General features: G+C 41.4%; 1 protein-coding gene across 3 annotated transcripts in view; it reads left to right on the forward strand.

Moving 5' to 3' along the window:
- Window positions 1-16,085, forward strand: part of CUL4B (cullin 4B) — a 73,264-nt gene that overhangs the window by 22,939 nt on the left and 34,240 nt on the right. The window contains exons 2-3 of one of the 3 annotated variants that reach the window (XM_062182887.1): window positions 2,566-2,642; window positions 14,572-15,111. In XM_062182887.1, coding sequence (XP_062038871.1) covers window positions 2,582-2,642; window positions 14,572-15,111 — 601 coding nt within the window. In that variant the 5' untranslated portion in view covers window positions 2,566-2,581. Of the gene's footprint in view, window positions 1-2,565; window positions 2,643-13,739; window positions 13,925-14,571; window positions 15,112-16,085 lie in introns of those variants that run through there. The other 2 variants (XM_062182889.1, XM_062182888.1) reach the window with 2 other exon arrangements.

The following is a 16,085-nucleotide window of genomic DNA, read 5'->3' on the forward strand; positions in this document are numbered from 1 at the left end:
CTGGACTGGAAGAGGAGCAACCGGGACTAGAACCGGTGTCCATATGGGATGCCGGTGCCACAGGTGGAGGATTAACCTAGTGTGCCATGGTGCCAGCCCCTCTTTCTTTTAATTTTTACAATTATCTACTTTCAGTTTGAATTTTTCTTTAAGTATTATAGAATTTCTCCCTTTCATTTCATTTTCCAACATCTATTATAGAAATTTTCAAACATAGGCTGGTGCTGGGGGGCATATGAAGGAAAAACCTTGGCCTGCAGCGCCGGCATTCCATATGGGCACCAGTTCCATTCCTGGCTCTTCCACTTCCAATCCAGCTTCCTGATAATGTGCGGAGGAAAGCAGTGGAAGATGGCCCAAGAGCTTGTGTGTCTGCACCCAAGTGGGAGACCTGGAAGAAGCTCTTGGCTCCTGGCTGAAGTCTGGCCCAGCCTAGGATGCTGTGGCCATTTGGGGAGTGAACCAGCGGATGGAAGATCTCTCTCTCCCTCCTCCTCTATAAAAAACAAATTTTCAAACATGCAGAAAAGTTTTAAAAATTTTACAGTGAACACAAAAACACTCACCACCTAGATTTTACAATTAATATTCTATTATTACATTTCAATAGTTTTGTCTTATCCTAGCGATTACAGAAATGGAAACATGTGTGTATTTCACAACAATGGAAAAAGTTTTGTGTGAAACACCAACAGGCACAGACAAAGCTCCAACCAAATTGGTCTCTAGAGACCAAGGGTCTGTAATACAGAAAATTTTATTTTTTTAAAATGCAGAGTTAGATAGAGAGAGAGAGAGAGAGAGAGAGAGGAGAGAGAGGGAGAGAGAGAGAATGAGAATGAATCTTCCATCCCCTGGCTCATTCCCCAAATGGCTGCAATGGCCAGGGTTGGGCCAGGTGCAGGCCAGGAAGGAGACAGGAGCTTCATCTGGATCTTCCACATGGGGGCAGGGCCCCAAGCACTTGGGTCTTCTTCTGCTGCTTTCTCAGATGCACTAGCAGGGAGCTAGATTGGAAGTGGAACAGCCAGGAGTCCAATCAGTGCCCATAGGGGATGCTCTTTATCTGTTAAGCCACAGTGCCAGCTCCAGAAAATTTTAGATAGCCGATCTACTGTAGCCATATGCCACTGCAGTGGGTCGGGGGTAACACCCATGCTAGCAGCAGCTGAGTTGGAGAGCCTAGGCTTCCACCTTTGGAAGGCCATAATGAGACTCCCTGCTATTTTGAATCCTCTACCTTTCCCCCTACCTCCCCCACTGCCCTCCTGTCCCTCTACCTCCTTCACCCTCTACCTCTCCCCTGCCCACACACCAATTTACCCCAATTGGGAAGTGTTCCATCCCTCCAATCCCCCTGGAGTGGTGGCAGAAGAGACTAGAGTCAGGGCTTTCACTACTATCCCGTTTGTAAGGACGACCATCTCTCCTCATAGGTGTTGGTTTAGGAACTATGTCAATCTTCCACAGAATATCCGTGGCTTATCTGTGGATGTACCATAGGTAATACTATAAAAGAGAGAATAACCTAGATCTTTGGGAACTGTATCACTCTCACACCCTTTTTTGCTTTTGGTGTTTTTGCTTGTAGCGCCAACTAGGCCCGTTAGTGGAGTGGGATTTTCTTTGGAGGGATTGGTCAGAACTGCTGTCAATCATCTTGAAAGCCAGTAAAATAACAGGAAGTCCAGCCTCCTAGCTTTATGAAAGGGCTCCAGGCGACGTGTGTTTTCAGAACTCCACAGCCCTTGGGTATTGAGAGGTTGGACATACTGAAGCCAACCAGTCAACCAAAAATTTTTTTTTAAAAATCCACAAAATCCTATTGATCCTTCAGTGACAAGGTGAGCTAAGCTGCCCTTTTGAGATTGAAAAATGTGGGGAGGGTGTCTTTTAGGAATCAAAGGTGTGTAGGCCTCATTTTGGGCCACAAAGACACATTTTAAGACAGTTTTCAATTATTCTCACTATTGTACTAAGATTCATTAGTTCCAGATGTTCAGAAGCCATATGTTAAAAGTTTTAGCCTTTACTCACCTAAATGATGTGGGGAATTTAGGGAAAAGCATTAGAGTCATAGTTAACTGGAGAAAACTACCCAGAAAATTTACAATCACGGATGGATCCTCAACTATAGTGCTGAGACTATTCTAAGGAAACCATAATAGAGGAAGTCAGCGATGAGGGTCAGGTCACATGTGAGATAGTATTTTGGAGAACCTACAGAAATAGCTGGAGGACACTTTAAGGGTAGTCTTTTTTGGCATTTAATCAGTGGAGACCAAAGCCTTTGTAATTTAGAAGGGTATGCAAGACCAGTATTTTAAAATATTAGTCTGAACTAATCTGTTTTCCTATCCAAATTAGCTTTAAATGAAAGAAAAAAATAAGAATAACACCATAGGGATAATGGGAAAAGGTGTGATTAACAGACCAAAATTTTGAGGATTTTCTTGACGAAATTTAAGATAAAATTGGTTGAGAAACCAGAGTAAATGAATCCATAACACCATACAGATATGGGACAAGGTTATTGTAAAGGTAAATTCTCTGTTTTTTAAACAGCCCCAAAATATAGAGGATGTCACACTTATCTGAATCAGGGGAAAGGAGTGATGATGAGGTCATAGAAGAAGATGATGGTGAGTAAATGAACAAGTAAAACAATTAAGTCTAAATAATGGTCGACAATATAAGAACCTTGAGTAAATTATTAAGAAATTATTCTTAAGAATGACATTATTGCACAGAGTGTTGCCATCACTTGCAACGCTGGCATAACATATCAGAGCACTGCTTGGAGTCCCGGCTGCTCTGCTTCCAATCTAGCTCACTGCTAGTGTGCCTGGAAAAGCAGTGAAAGATGGCCAAAGTGCTTGGACCCCTGCCACCCATGTGGGAGACCCAGATGCATCTCTGGGCACCTAGCTTCAGCCTGGACCAGCTCCAGCCATTGTGGCCATTTGGGGAGTGAACCAGTGAATGGCAGATTGCTCTCACTCTCTCGCTATCTCTCTCCCTCTCTGTCACTCTTTCAAATAAATGAATTAAATAAATATTTTCCCAAAAGATTTTGAAAATTAAATAAATCTTTCAAATAAATAACTTTTTAAGTGCAAAAAAGATCAAACATAATGAAGTGATTAATAAAAAATTAATAGCAAGATGGAAATAAATTTCCAGATAGAAATGGGATCAGGGAATGGTGGTCAATAGCACACTTCTGTGTTGTTTTTTGAAATGAAGAATGGAATCATGTAACATCTTAGCAAAAACTTTAATGTTTGATAAAGTTTATTATTTATAAGTTTGTAGGGCAATCAGTGGTCATTCAGAAAAGGTGGATCACATATTGGTACATTTCTGAAAGGTAATATGACAATCTATCAAAAATTTAAGTATGCTTTCTGCTTGACCCAATTCTATACCTTCAAATATATCCTTAAAAATACTTCTATATAGACACAAAAATATATGTTCAGGATATTCACTGCAGCATGTTTGCAGTCACAAATAAAGTAGCCAAATGTCAAAAAATAGGGGAATGGTTAAACAGAATATAGTAGAATGAAAGAATGATATGGACCTCATGGAAATGTCTCCACTATGTATTAAGTGAAAAAAGCAAATTGTTGAATCATATGTACAGTAATAATACCATTTTTGTTTAAAAATACCATAGCTTCCTATTTGTACCTATGCAAGTATATATGTACATAAATGCAGAGGAAAGTGATGTAACAAGCTCAACAGAGAAGAGCCACTTACACTTTTTGTTTTTTAATTTTTGACAGGCAGAGTGGACAGTGAGAGGGAGACAGAGAGAAAGGTCTTCCTTTTGCCGTTGGTTCACCCTCCAGTGGCCGCCATGGCCAGCGCGCTGCGGCCGGCGCACTGTGCTGATCCGATGGCAGGAGCCAGGTGCTTCTCCTGGTCTCCCATGGGGTGCAGGGCCCAAGAACTTGGGCCATCCTCCACTGCACTCCCTGGCCACAGCAGAGAGCTGGCCTGGAAGAGGGGTAACCGGGACAGAATCTGACACCCCGACCGGGACTAGAACCCGGTGTGCCGGCGCCGCAAGGCGGAAGATTAGCCTAGTGAGCCGCGGCGCCGGCCGACTTTTTATCCTATATTTTTACATACCACTTGATTTATTTCTTACAAAAATAATGTGTTCATATATCATATGTATATATAAACAAAACTGAAAGGTATAGAATAGAAATAGTGTGCCAAATTTCCCAAACACTAATAATTGAAAAAAAGAACAAAACAAATTCAGTCAGTCTGGAAAAAGTAAGGAAAAGGACAAAAAGAAACAACAGTGATGACATTTTTTGAAGTGTTAGGAATATGTACATCCATATACAGTAAACTGCGCTGCCTTTAAAGCTAGTGAGGTAGATCTGTGTATACTGAAAAAGGAGGCTGTCCATGGGATAAAATTAAGCAAAAAGTACAGTCCAATTCATAGAGTATGCTCCATTTTTTCTTAAAAGGAAAAACTCTGTATGTTGGTAAATGTATAGAAAAAGAATCATCAATTAACTGAGGTTACCTTTGGGAAATGAGTTTAGCTGGGGGGCAGCGAGGGGAAATAGCACCTTTGGAGTAAAACATTGTTGAGACCTGAACATTGCTAAATGTTGGTATGATCAAGTTCCTCCCTTTCCTGTTTGAAGCCCTTTAGTGGTTACTCCATACATAGTTTTTTATAATATGCATTTTTCACAAACTTTTTGAAGACCTCTAATAAACATATTTTTGTACCAAAATAGAATTCTTTTAATTTCATTTTCCATGAAGTCCCTGTATGTTTAGATTATCAGCCCTAGTTGTCATTTGCCATTTCTGCCAGCTACTTTTTCCAAACTGATATGTTCTAACGTTCAACAGGTTACCACTAGCTGTCTTTAAACTCTTTTAGACTTTTGTTATGTAATTTCATACAAAAATATATGTAATGTGTAATTTATGGAGCATAATAAAATATTCATAAACCCATAATTTGGCTTAACTCAGTCCCAAGTTTTTAATTCTGCAAATATTCAGTGATATAATATTTATTTCAAGATTATCATTAAGTATATACTTACTGCTCACTTTAAGTCTTTATACAGGACCATGGGATATAATGGTTAAGACTTAAAACACTGTGGCTGGCTTTGTGGCATAGCTGTTAAACTGCCGCCTGTGATGCAGGCATCCCATATGGGTGCCAGCTTATGTCCCGGCAGCTCACTTCCAATTCAGCTTCCTGGTTATGGTCTGGGAAAAGCAGCAGAGGATGGCCCCAGTACTTGGTCCCCTGCTGCCCTCATGAGAGGCCTGAAGGAAGCTCCTGGTTCCTGGCTTCTGGCTCCTGTCTTCAGTCTGGCCCAGCCCTGGCCATTGCAGCCATCTGGGGAGTGAACCAGCCAAGGGAAGAACTCTGTCTCGCCCTTTCTCTGTAACTCTTACTTTCAAATAAATAAATCTTAAAAAAAATAGAACATTACCAATGCTTTGGGGTCTACCTAAATCACACCCCCATTTTTCCTAGAGTGTTCTCCCATCTAGATCTTGTCTATTTTTCCCTCCTATATTTAAATAATTTTACCATGTTATGTTTCCAGAAGCTTTTCATACTTTGGAGCTTTATACAAAATGTTATAATAAAATCATATGTATTCTTCTGCGATTTGCTATTTTCATGTAACATTATGAGGCTTATATAACTGCAATTCATTCATGTTTCAATGCTATATGGTATTCCCTTATAAATATAACACAATTTGTTTAGCCATTCAGCTACCAAAGAATATTCTCTTGCCATCTTCAAGTTTATGTCATAGGTGATGCACACTAGGCATAGAAAATTCTTAGCATATTTTGAATCACTTTATTCTTTGTGCTACAACTAAACATTCTCTAAATCTGTTTTTAGGATTTAGTATATTCAAGTGCAAAGATCAGCATTTTTTTTTTTTCTGTAAAGAACTAGATAGTAAATAATTTAGGTTGTGTGGGCCATATAGTCTGTCACAACTCTGAACTCTGTTGTTTAGCACAAAAGCAGCTACAGAAGAATATATGCAGATTAATAAACAGGAATAAGTATGGCAGTGTTCCAATTAACTTTTATTTACCAAAACGGGCAAACAGCTGGATTTGGTCCACAGGCTGTAATATCCCAAAACCCTGCTCTACATATCTACATTGTTGTAGTATTGCCCAGTGTTGTGGTCTTACTATCAAGTCTGCTCTTATCTTAGTTCCCATGTTTCACACCCCATCCCTTTGTGATTTTTAGCTTGTAAATATCCAAGGAAGAGCCCAACCTATAAGTCCAGTTCCTGAACTGGTGTGGCTCAAGGCTGGAAGTGTTATCAGTAGCCATAGCTCAAACAGCAAGTACCCTAGGAACTGTTGTATCAGATAGGAGACTAGAATGCTGCCTTGATTTCTCTTCTTAGCTCTTCAGAGTTTCTGGTTAGGACTGAAGCTATGCCCTAATAACTAGACTCCTTGCAATTTCTTAAATATGCTTTACTTATTTCACCTTCAGGATTTAAATATGCTCCTTATTGTCCTTCCTGTGCCCCCTACTCATTTTCCCTCTTGCCTGGCTGTCACTCACCCTCAGGGATTTAAATTTAATTTGTTTTTGTGGAAGCTATTCTTAATCTCCTTCCACCACCACCACCACCACCACCACCACCCCCACCCCCCCCACACACACACACACTTACTCTATTCTTCACTCTATTAGGCTGGGTCAGGTGTCCCTCCCGTGTTCCCAGAGCAGCGTTTATCACTCTGTGCTGTAATCATCTGCCTCACCCACTAGGCCAATTGAGTACTAAGGGCAAAAGTTGTCTCTTTATACCCACTGACCAGATCATAATGGTTCTCAGGCAAGGTTTGTTTAGTGTTTGCCTGGATTTGACCAGGAGAAGGAGCTGCTTTCTACTTTTTGTGAACATCAAGCACTGGCTGAGGGTCCATCGAGAGAATAGACTGATTGTCTAGAACCAGATTGCCACTGTCTCTGGAAATGAGCATTGCTTGCTACTTTGTCCTATCTGCTTGATAACGGTCTGAACTGCATCCAGACTTGAAAATCCATTTGGGCACTGGGATTTGGCTCATCCCAATGAAGGAGGTGTTTTGTTACACCTCATTTTTTTCCTCCTAGTGAGTGGGGCTCTGAATGTGTTTTCTATTACTTAAGACTATTTTATGAGGACTGGTGCTGTGTCATAGAGGGTAAAGCCACTGCTTGCAGTGCTAGGATCCCATTTGGGCATCGGTTTGAGTCTCGGCTGCTCCACTTCTGATCCAGCTCTCTGTTATGGCCTGGGAAAGCAGTAAAAGATGGCCCAAATCCTTGGGCCCCTACACCCATGTGGGAGACATGGAGGAAGCTCCTGCTTTCCGGCTTCAGATCAGCAGAGCTCCGATGGTTGTGGCCATTTGGGGGGTGAACCAGTGGATGGAGGACCTCTCTCTCTCTCCATCTATCTCTCTCTCTTTCTCTCTCCCTCTCTGCCTCTCCTTTTCTGTGTAACTCTGACTTTCAAATAAAATAAATAAATCTTAAAAAAGATTATTTTATGGCATGTCTCCTTAAAAAATTGTAAACTATGGAAGGTACCATGTTTGAAATCAACGAAGAACTAGGTTTAAGTCCTTATACTTTGAAACTTTGGCAAGTAATCTTAACCTCCTTTGCTGAACATGTTTCCCATTTGTAAAATGAGGATGTTCTCTAACCTATCAGTGTGGTTATGAGTATAAAATAAGATTGTATATGAAAGTTCTTTGAAAAATTCTAAAATCAAGTACAAATGGAATTTTGTATTAGTTCTGTATTCCCTCATGGCACCTAGCACCAAGCCTGGCCAAGAGTAGTTGCTCAATACAGTTTTTTTTTGAATGACTAAATGACCTGGAAAAAGAAATAAGGCTGTTGGTAGGAATAAAGGCCATGTAATGAGATCAGGAAAAATAGATGACTTGGTAATAGAAACTTCAATACAATGAGTGATAATTCAAAAGTTGGGCATTTATGGATAGCTCTAAACCTATACTCTGAATATCTGTGTTTGCTTTGCTTATTATAAAAAGATTAAATTTTCTTTTCACATGATTTTGGCCACAGAGATAAGCTGTCAAAATTTGACTAGATCTTACATATGCTGTTATTACAAAGCAAGATTGACCTAGGCAGTACTGTGAGGGCAGCAAAATGAACTATCACATATCTTCTCTTGTTGGTAACCTTACCTCTCCCCATATTCCATTGCAGTGTCTTCTCCTAGTTCTATTTACCTCCTGATACTTAAGGCTTTTGCATTAGCCTTTTTTCCCAAGGAGGCATACATCTTTTTTTTTTAATTGGTTTGCTAATTTTTTTAAAGATTTATTTATTTTATTTGAAAGGCAGAGAGAGAAAGAGAGAGAGATCTTCCATCCACTGCATCACTCTCCAGATGGCCGCAACAGCCAGAACTGGGCCAATCTGAAGACAGAAGCCAGGAGCTTCTTCTGGGTCTCCCACACGGGTGCAGGGGCCCAAGGACTTGGGCCATCTTCTACTGCTTTCCCAAGCCATAGCAGAGAGCTGGATTGGGAGTGGAGCAGCCAGATTCAAACTGGCGCCTACATGGTATCCTGGCACTGCAGGCAGCAGTTTTACCCACTAAACCACAGCGGTGGCCCTGAGGCATTCACCTTAAAAGGCTAGGAATTAGGGCCGGCGTTGCAGCCTACAGAGTTAAGCCACTGCCTACAGCGCCAGCATCCCACATGGGTGCTTGTTCAAGTCCCAGCTACTATACTTCCAATCTAGTTCCCTGCTAATATGCTTGGGAAAGCAGCAGAGGATGGCCCAATTCCTTGGGCCCCTATACCCATATGGGAGACCTGGAAGAAGCTCCTGGCTCCTGTCTTCGGTCTGGCCCAGTCCTGGGTCATTGCGTCCACTCTGGAAGTAAACCAGTGGATAGAAGATCTCTGTCTCTCCCTCTCCCTCTCCCTCTCCCTCTGCTTTTCAAATAAATATATCTTTTTTAAAAAAATGTTAGGAACTAAGTCTCCATGGCTAATTTGCATTTGAAAAAAGCATAGAGAAAGAGAGCAAATTTTGTTCAGAGGAGTGAATAAATAATTGTGAAATTTTAGGCATTAAAAGGAGTGTAAAAACTTATCAGTCCCGTTCAAATCACACAGCACACTTACTTTACCTACAACTATAGTCTCTCAACTTTGGAAACATTAGAAGGACAGCTTCTTAAAATATATGGATAATTGAGGCCCTCCTTGTAGAGATTCTGATTGAATTGGAGTAGGTTTGGATCTGGACAAAGATGCTTTTAAAAAACTCCCTAGGCAACTGTATTGTGCAGTCCGACTTGGGAACCGCTGACTTAAACCTAAAATGGCCTTGTTTGTGAGAAAAAGAAAAGCTAAATGCCATTAGAAAACCAAACATTAATGCAGGGTTGGACAGAGAAATTGTGAGGATCATTAATACAGTGAATAGAACATTAAAAATAGGCCCAGGGACTCCATAATAAGCACCTGATAGCACCAAAAGATGTAATCAAGGCCCAGTATGATCCCCTCCTCCCAAAAAGGTGGACTGTCCCTAAGTTTTAGCCCTTAAAGCTTTTTTCCAGATGTTTCCTTTTATTTATTTATTTTTTTGACAGGCAGAGTGGACAGTGAGAGAGTGAGAGAGAGAGAGAGAGAGAAAGGTCTTCCTTTACCGTTGGTTCACCCTCCAATGGCCGCTGCGGCCCGTGCACCGTGCTGATCCGAAGGCAGGAGCCAGGTGCTTATCCTGGTCTCCCATGGGGTGCAGGGCCCAAGCACTTGGGCCATTCTCCTCTGCACTCCCTGGCCACAACAGAGAGCTGGCCTGGAAGAGGGGCAACCGGGACAGAATCTGACACCCCGACCAGGACTAGAACCCGGTGTGCCGGCGCCGCAGGCGAAGGATTAGCCTATTGAGCCGTGGCACCAGCCCTTTTCCAGATGTTTTCACAGGTATAGCAGATAAAATCTGTGAGCTAATGGGCTAAGTATTCAAATGGATGATGTACCAAGTCAGCAAGTCTTTGGTTGATGAGGTAATTTTACACACAAGATAAAAGGTCTTATTAAAAATCTGAGATCTATATTATCTACATTTGACTCAGTACCTTAAGTTCAGCATTTCTTATAATTAAATTCGTTGATTTTACAAAGTAACCCTAGGATAGGAAAAGGATTAATTCATTGTGTACTTGGATAATCTTTGCTTGAGCTTCAGCCTCCTCAGTTATCCCAGAGCAGCAAAACAAAGCTCTTACTATGTCATAATCTTCCCTTTCTCAACATTGCGTGGTTTGGCTTCTCTGTTTTTCCATGTTTCAGTGATAATTTTCATAAAACTATATAGAGAAAATGGATACCTTTTATCCATTAGTTTTCTTTTCTCAACACATTCTTAAATATTGCTTGCTTTACCAACATTTTTAGTATTCTCCTTAGCAAGCAGTCTCACCTCTTTTGAAGGAAAATCCCACTCATTGGATAAGGCTTCCAAGATCCAATGACTCCCCTGCTATGAGATGTCTGGAGGGGACCTAAAAGCAAGCACCCTGAGAGAACTCTGTGATCAGAAGTGGGAAACAGGTTATATACACTGCCTTTTTAGGAATATTCCTATAGGAATACAGGACTGAGTATTTAGATAAACTAGTCCTCTGTTTTCATTATTTTTTTCTTTTATGCATATATTTACCTTCATAAAAAGAAGTTAAAAGAAGCCAATAATAACTACACCTCATCTGGTGGTATTATAAAGTTTAATTAATGTTTCTAAGGTATGAGTTGAACTCACAAGATGGAAGATTCTATATATGGAATATGTGTTAAGTGCCCAATCTGATTTAGTCTGATAATGGCTATAACTGTATGGTGTCCCACATTATACATCTTGATTATAGTGAGTTCAACCTTGAAAAATGTATTTTAATATTGAGAATGTGTTTAACATTGTTTGGCAATGTTTGGGTGTACAGAATATAAGCTTATGTTATAACTAGCTACAAATAGTTGATTCTTGATGTACAAGATATTCACAAAGTAACATGGGAGGTTTTTTTTTTTGTCCTTTAGAAATTGGCCCGAGGGCCCAAGAAAAAGCAAAATTTCAGTTCTCACAAATTGCATAGAAATAATCTAAGATGGTCTGTGTCATAAAATGTAAAAGTATTATTAAAATTACCTCAGGATTGACCTGGCTCAAAATAAAATGAGTTTGTAAAGTGACAAAGGGAGATTATTATTAATCATTTAGGAAAAAAAGAAAAATTACTTTTTCCACAAAATCCAATGCTGTTTTATGGAGAACTTAAATAGTAGGTTAGACCACTGGGCCATTCAAGTGAGCCAGAGCTCAAGAGCCAAGGATTTGTGCTCGTAAAACTAAGATGTAACTCAGAAGACTGAAGGCTTAGATAACCATGTGAGATTGGGAGCCATTATTACTAGAATGTAGTTGAATATAAATAGACCTCAAATATCCCTCAAGTTAGTATAAAAGTTTATCTTTGTATGACAAAAGCAGCTTTCTCTTATCTTTATGTCCATTCCCTTTCAGCAGTGATACTCATAATTTTAAAATACCTAGCATTTCTCTAGACCTAAGGAATTTACATAAATTAGAATAACCTTGTCCCTTAGACACAGCATTATTTTATCCTCATTCAGTGAAACAGTCAATTCAGTAAGTTTCTATTTTTCATTTACAAGGTTATTCAGCATTGTTTGAAATGTGAGACACAGCAAAGACTTAATGTTTTAGGACACCTTCCCTGGCCTTTAAAGCTTACCTTCTCATTTTGGGCAGCAAAACAGTATGGTGTATTTGAAAGTGCTTCCATCTGTTCCCTTTCAGGCTTTTTTTCCTCCCTTCCAAGGCCCTGGGGCCAAAATTCCTTTAGAGCCTGTTTTCAGCAAGTTATCTTGGAACAGTAGAAAGATAATGGCTGATAATGCTCAAGGAACTCCCTTTCCAGGAGAATCTACAAGGACTTTTCAAGACCAAAAAGGGGCGGGGGGGGGGGGGGTTGTTTAAAGAAAGTTAGAAAAGTTGATTTATTTGCAAGGTACTGATTCACCAATCAGGCCATACCACACAATCTGCTTTTACTACTCCTATAATCTTGCCACTCCCTTGCTTATAAAAGCCCAGTTTGCTTGTCTCATGCTATCTATCTTAACCTATAGGATAGATTCCAAAATTCTTGGCTTGGTTTGCTAGGCACTTTTGAGCCTCATCTTAATTAGTCCCAACCAGACATCCTGTTTTCCAGTCTCACTGCAGTTGTCATGTTTCCATAAACATGCCAGGCCCTTTCCCAACTCCCTGCTTTGTGCATGTTTCCATTGCCCAGAATGCCTTTCACTCTCTTCCTTGTCTTATTGGCAGCTCCCACTTTGAGACTCAGCACAAATGTGTCTCTCAAACTCCCTGATTTTTCCAGATTTCCTTCAAATTTCTTGTTTTGCCTCTTGCCACAGCACTTTGTACATTTGTTAAAAGTACTTTTATGTACATTAATTTTGAAACTAGAAGAGTACTTAAAAATTTTATGGAAAATGCATACTATGCGGAAACCACTCATGAATTTTGAAGTTTTTCTGTTTGCCCAAATAAATTTGTGTTTTAATCCCATTTTTTTTATGAGCTTTGTGAAGTACCCTTCTGTCTTCCCCCACTGGCTTCTCAATGGCAGGGACTTGGCATAGTGTCTGGCACATAAAGTCTTTGGATACATGTTCATTAAAGGTTTCTGTAGTTAGATCAACAGGTTGAAAAAATTATTTTTTCTCCCCCTGAGAGTGTTCTATGGTTAAAAACTACCTTAGGGAACTTACAGGGTTTGTTATTGTTAATTTAACCAAACATCAAGTTTTGTTTGATCGGTGATCAAATGTAAAGTTTTTGCTCCTGGAATACATTAGTAGAAAAACATGACTTTTGCCAATATTGTTCTCCTAAAATGTCTCCTTTGAAACACTGTAGAAGCTGAGACTTCATAAAAGAAGGAAGTAGGTCTTAGCTTTTTCTTCGGTCTATAAATTACTGAATTCATGGCTGATGAAGTCGGGATAGCATATGGTTCCAAGAATTGCACTGGGTCAGGTCTTAGCTACCTTCCTATTTCTTTGCCTTAGAATACACCCTTGGCTCTGGCCAGCCATCTTAGAAAATGCTCCTGGTAATAAGAACTTACACATACGTCATTGAGAAAAGTATCAAAACTCAAATTTTGGCTCTGTGGTTTCCTTGACATAAAAGAAATAATTTATAGCTACACTGAATCAAATTCTTTTTCTATGTAAGCTCCTTTTTTTCTATCTTAATATTGTAACATCAGTAGGCATAATGACAAGATTATATTTTCTTCCATTTCGGGTTAGTCTCCTCGCCTGGCAACCCCTCCTAATTCCTTTATCTCTTTCAAAGTTTACATTCTCTCCTTCCCTTACTTTTTACTCCTTCCCTTCCTCTTCCGCCTCCCCCTTTTTCCCAGCTAGCTTACCCCGCCCCTCACCGTCACCACCTTCCCTCCCCTTCAGGATCCTTCCCGCTCCTTCTCCCGTCACCCCCCACCGTGGCCGCCTGCCTCGCGTTCATAAAGCGCCAATCAGAAGCCCCGAAGGTGTTTCGAAGGCCCGCCCCCTCCTCCCTTTCCACTTCTCTTCTCCCCCCCCCCTTTTATCCCTCCCCCACCCCCCACTCAAGTCCTGCGGACTCGGGGGCTTCGGGAGCTGGGCGCTATGAAAAGTGTCTGCCCAGTCACTTCCGGTAAGAGCGCCGCGGCGCAAAGCTTCCTGCGGGACCGTTACGGACGGATGGGAGTTACCGATGGGCCGGAGGAGGGAGGTACTGCCGGGGAAGGGAAGAGGGAGCGAGAGCCGGAGCAGAGTAGTGCGAGCGTCTGAGGCGCTTCAGCCGCCCCTGTCCCGCCATCCCGCTGTGCGCCAGCTCCCCTGCCCCCCCGGGCGGCTGTGGTGCTCTTCTCCAACCCCCACTCCGGGGACAGACGCCGCCCCTCCTTCGGCGCCGCGTGACCGGAAGTGGCGCCATCTTTAGCCTCTTGTGCTATTGACAATAACAAGCCCTGGGTCTCTTCTCCCCCTCCCCCCCACCACAGCGTCTCCCCTCCCAGAGAGAGGGAGAAAAGGAGGAGGAGCTACGGCCTCAGACTCAGATTCGCTCCTGCAGAAACGGGGGGAGAGAGCTCGAAAAGCAGGGGAGGGGGACGGCACGGCCGTTTACCTGTCTGCCGCTTCATTCTCTCTCCCCCCTCGTTCTGCTCACTCCTGGTGTCAGCCTATCCGCCTTCCCAAACCCTCCCATTCCCCCGGTGTAGTCCCCCCCTTCACTTTCCTTCTCGTCCTCTGTGTTTCTCCTCTCTTCCCTTCCCCCTCTAGCATTGCCACCTTCTCCTACACGCACGCAGGCATATAAACTGTAGGTTTTTGATGCTCCTCTGCCTGTTGACCCCGCTATTTTCATGTTTCCAACAGGTTTTTCTTCCCCCAATCCCTCAGCTGCTGCTGCTGCTCAGGAGGTCAGATCTGCCACTGATGGTAATACCAGCACCACTCCGCCCACCTCTGCCAAGAAGAGAAAGTTAAACAGCAGCAGCAGTAGCGGCAGTAACAGTAGTAACGAGAGAGAAGACTTTGATTCCACCTCTTCCTCCTCTTCCACTCCTCCTTTACAACCCAGGGATTCGGCATCCCCGTCAACCTCGTCCTTCTGCCTGGGGGTTTCGGTGGCTGCTACCAGCCACGTACCGATACAGAAGAAGCTGCGTTTTGAAGACACCCTGGAGTTTGTAGGGTTTGATGCGAAGATGGCTGAGGAATCCTCCTCCTCCTCCTCCTCATCTTCACCAACTGCTGCAACATCTCAGCAGCAGCAACTTAAAAATAAGAGTATATTAATCTCTTCTGTGGCTTCGGTGCATCATGCAAACGGCCTAGCCAAATCTACCACCGTCTCTAGCTTTGCTAACAGCAAGCCTGGCTCTGCTAAGAAGTTAGTGATCAAGAACTTTAAAGGTAACCAAAGCCAAAATTCATAATCACCTACTAAAGATTTGACACTTCAGCGGTCACGTGCTCTATTTATGTTAATATATTAAAGAGCATAGAGGTAGCCTAATGTTTTATGCGTAATTAATGAGGTGGAGGGGAGGTCCTTTTTTTGGTGGAGGGTTCATTTGCCAGGGGGTGGTTAGGAACCTTGTGCTGAGCCATACACTCCGTGTTTCTGTGCAGTATTTTGAGGTTTTCCTCAACCTATTATATTTAATTTGTTGTCCCTTATAACATTTGGTATCTACAGTATGATTGATCCGGATTTTACGGGTGAGAAATTTATGTTCTAAAGAGGTTTGTTTATTTCAGGTGCATAGTGAGCCTTGGCACTGCTGGGATTTTTATTTTTGTGCTTCAGTAGGCCACCTTATCCAGTCCCCAGAAATGCAGGTAGCAATGGTGATCTTTCCATGCTCAAAGAGGACTTAGATTATTGAATACTGTTTTTATGAAACTCATTGCAGAAGCAGTATTCAGAGAAAATATTTATGGTCTCTACATTTCTTACCAAAGATAGGGGTTAGAATTGGAAAATACTGGGTATACACAGAAGTTGTAACTCTGTGTACCATTAGTCTAAAGATAGGTACAATTACTACATCTATTTTTTTTATCACTAAAACGAGTTTTAAAGTATTGCCCTGAAGCTTTTAGGAAAATTTGTTAATATTGTATTTGATAGGTGATTGAAAGTATTATGAACGCATTGATGCTAATATAAAATCAAGTTTTAAAAAATGTATTCAGCTGAATTAATTTGTATCTGTTGAATGTGTTCTATTTTTCTGGCTCACATATTCACCTTTAACTGGCAGGTAATAAGTGCAAAAATGATTTTTAAATGGAGAAGTAAATGAATGAACTTAAGTAATATTTACTGCATAAGTGCCTTGGAACTTAATACTAGTATCGGAAAAATTAGGTGTTCAATATCT

Source organism: Lepus europaeus, chromosome X, assembly GCF_033115175.1.
Source record: "Lepus europaeus isolate LE1 chromosome X, mLepTim1.pri, whole genome shotgun sequence".
Classification (NCBI taxonomy): domain Eukaryota; kingdom Metazoa; phylum Chordata; class Mammalia; order Lagomorpha; family Leporidae; genus Lepus; species Lepus europaeus.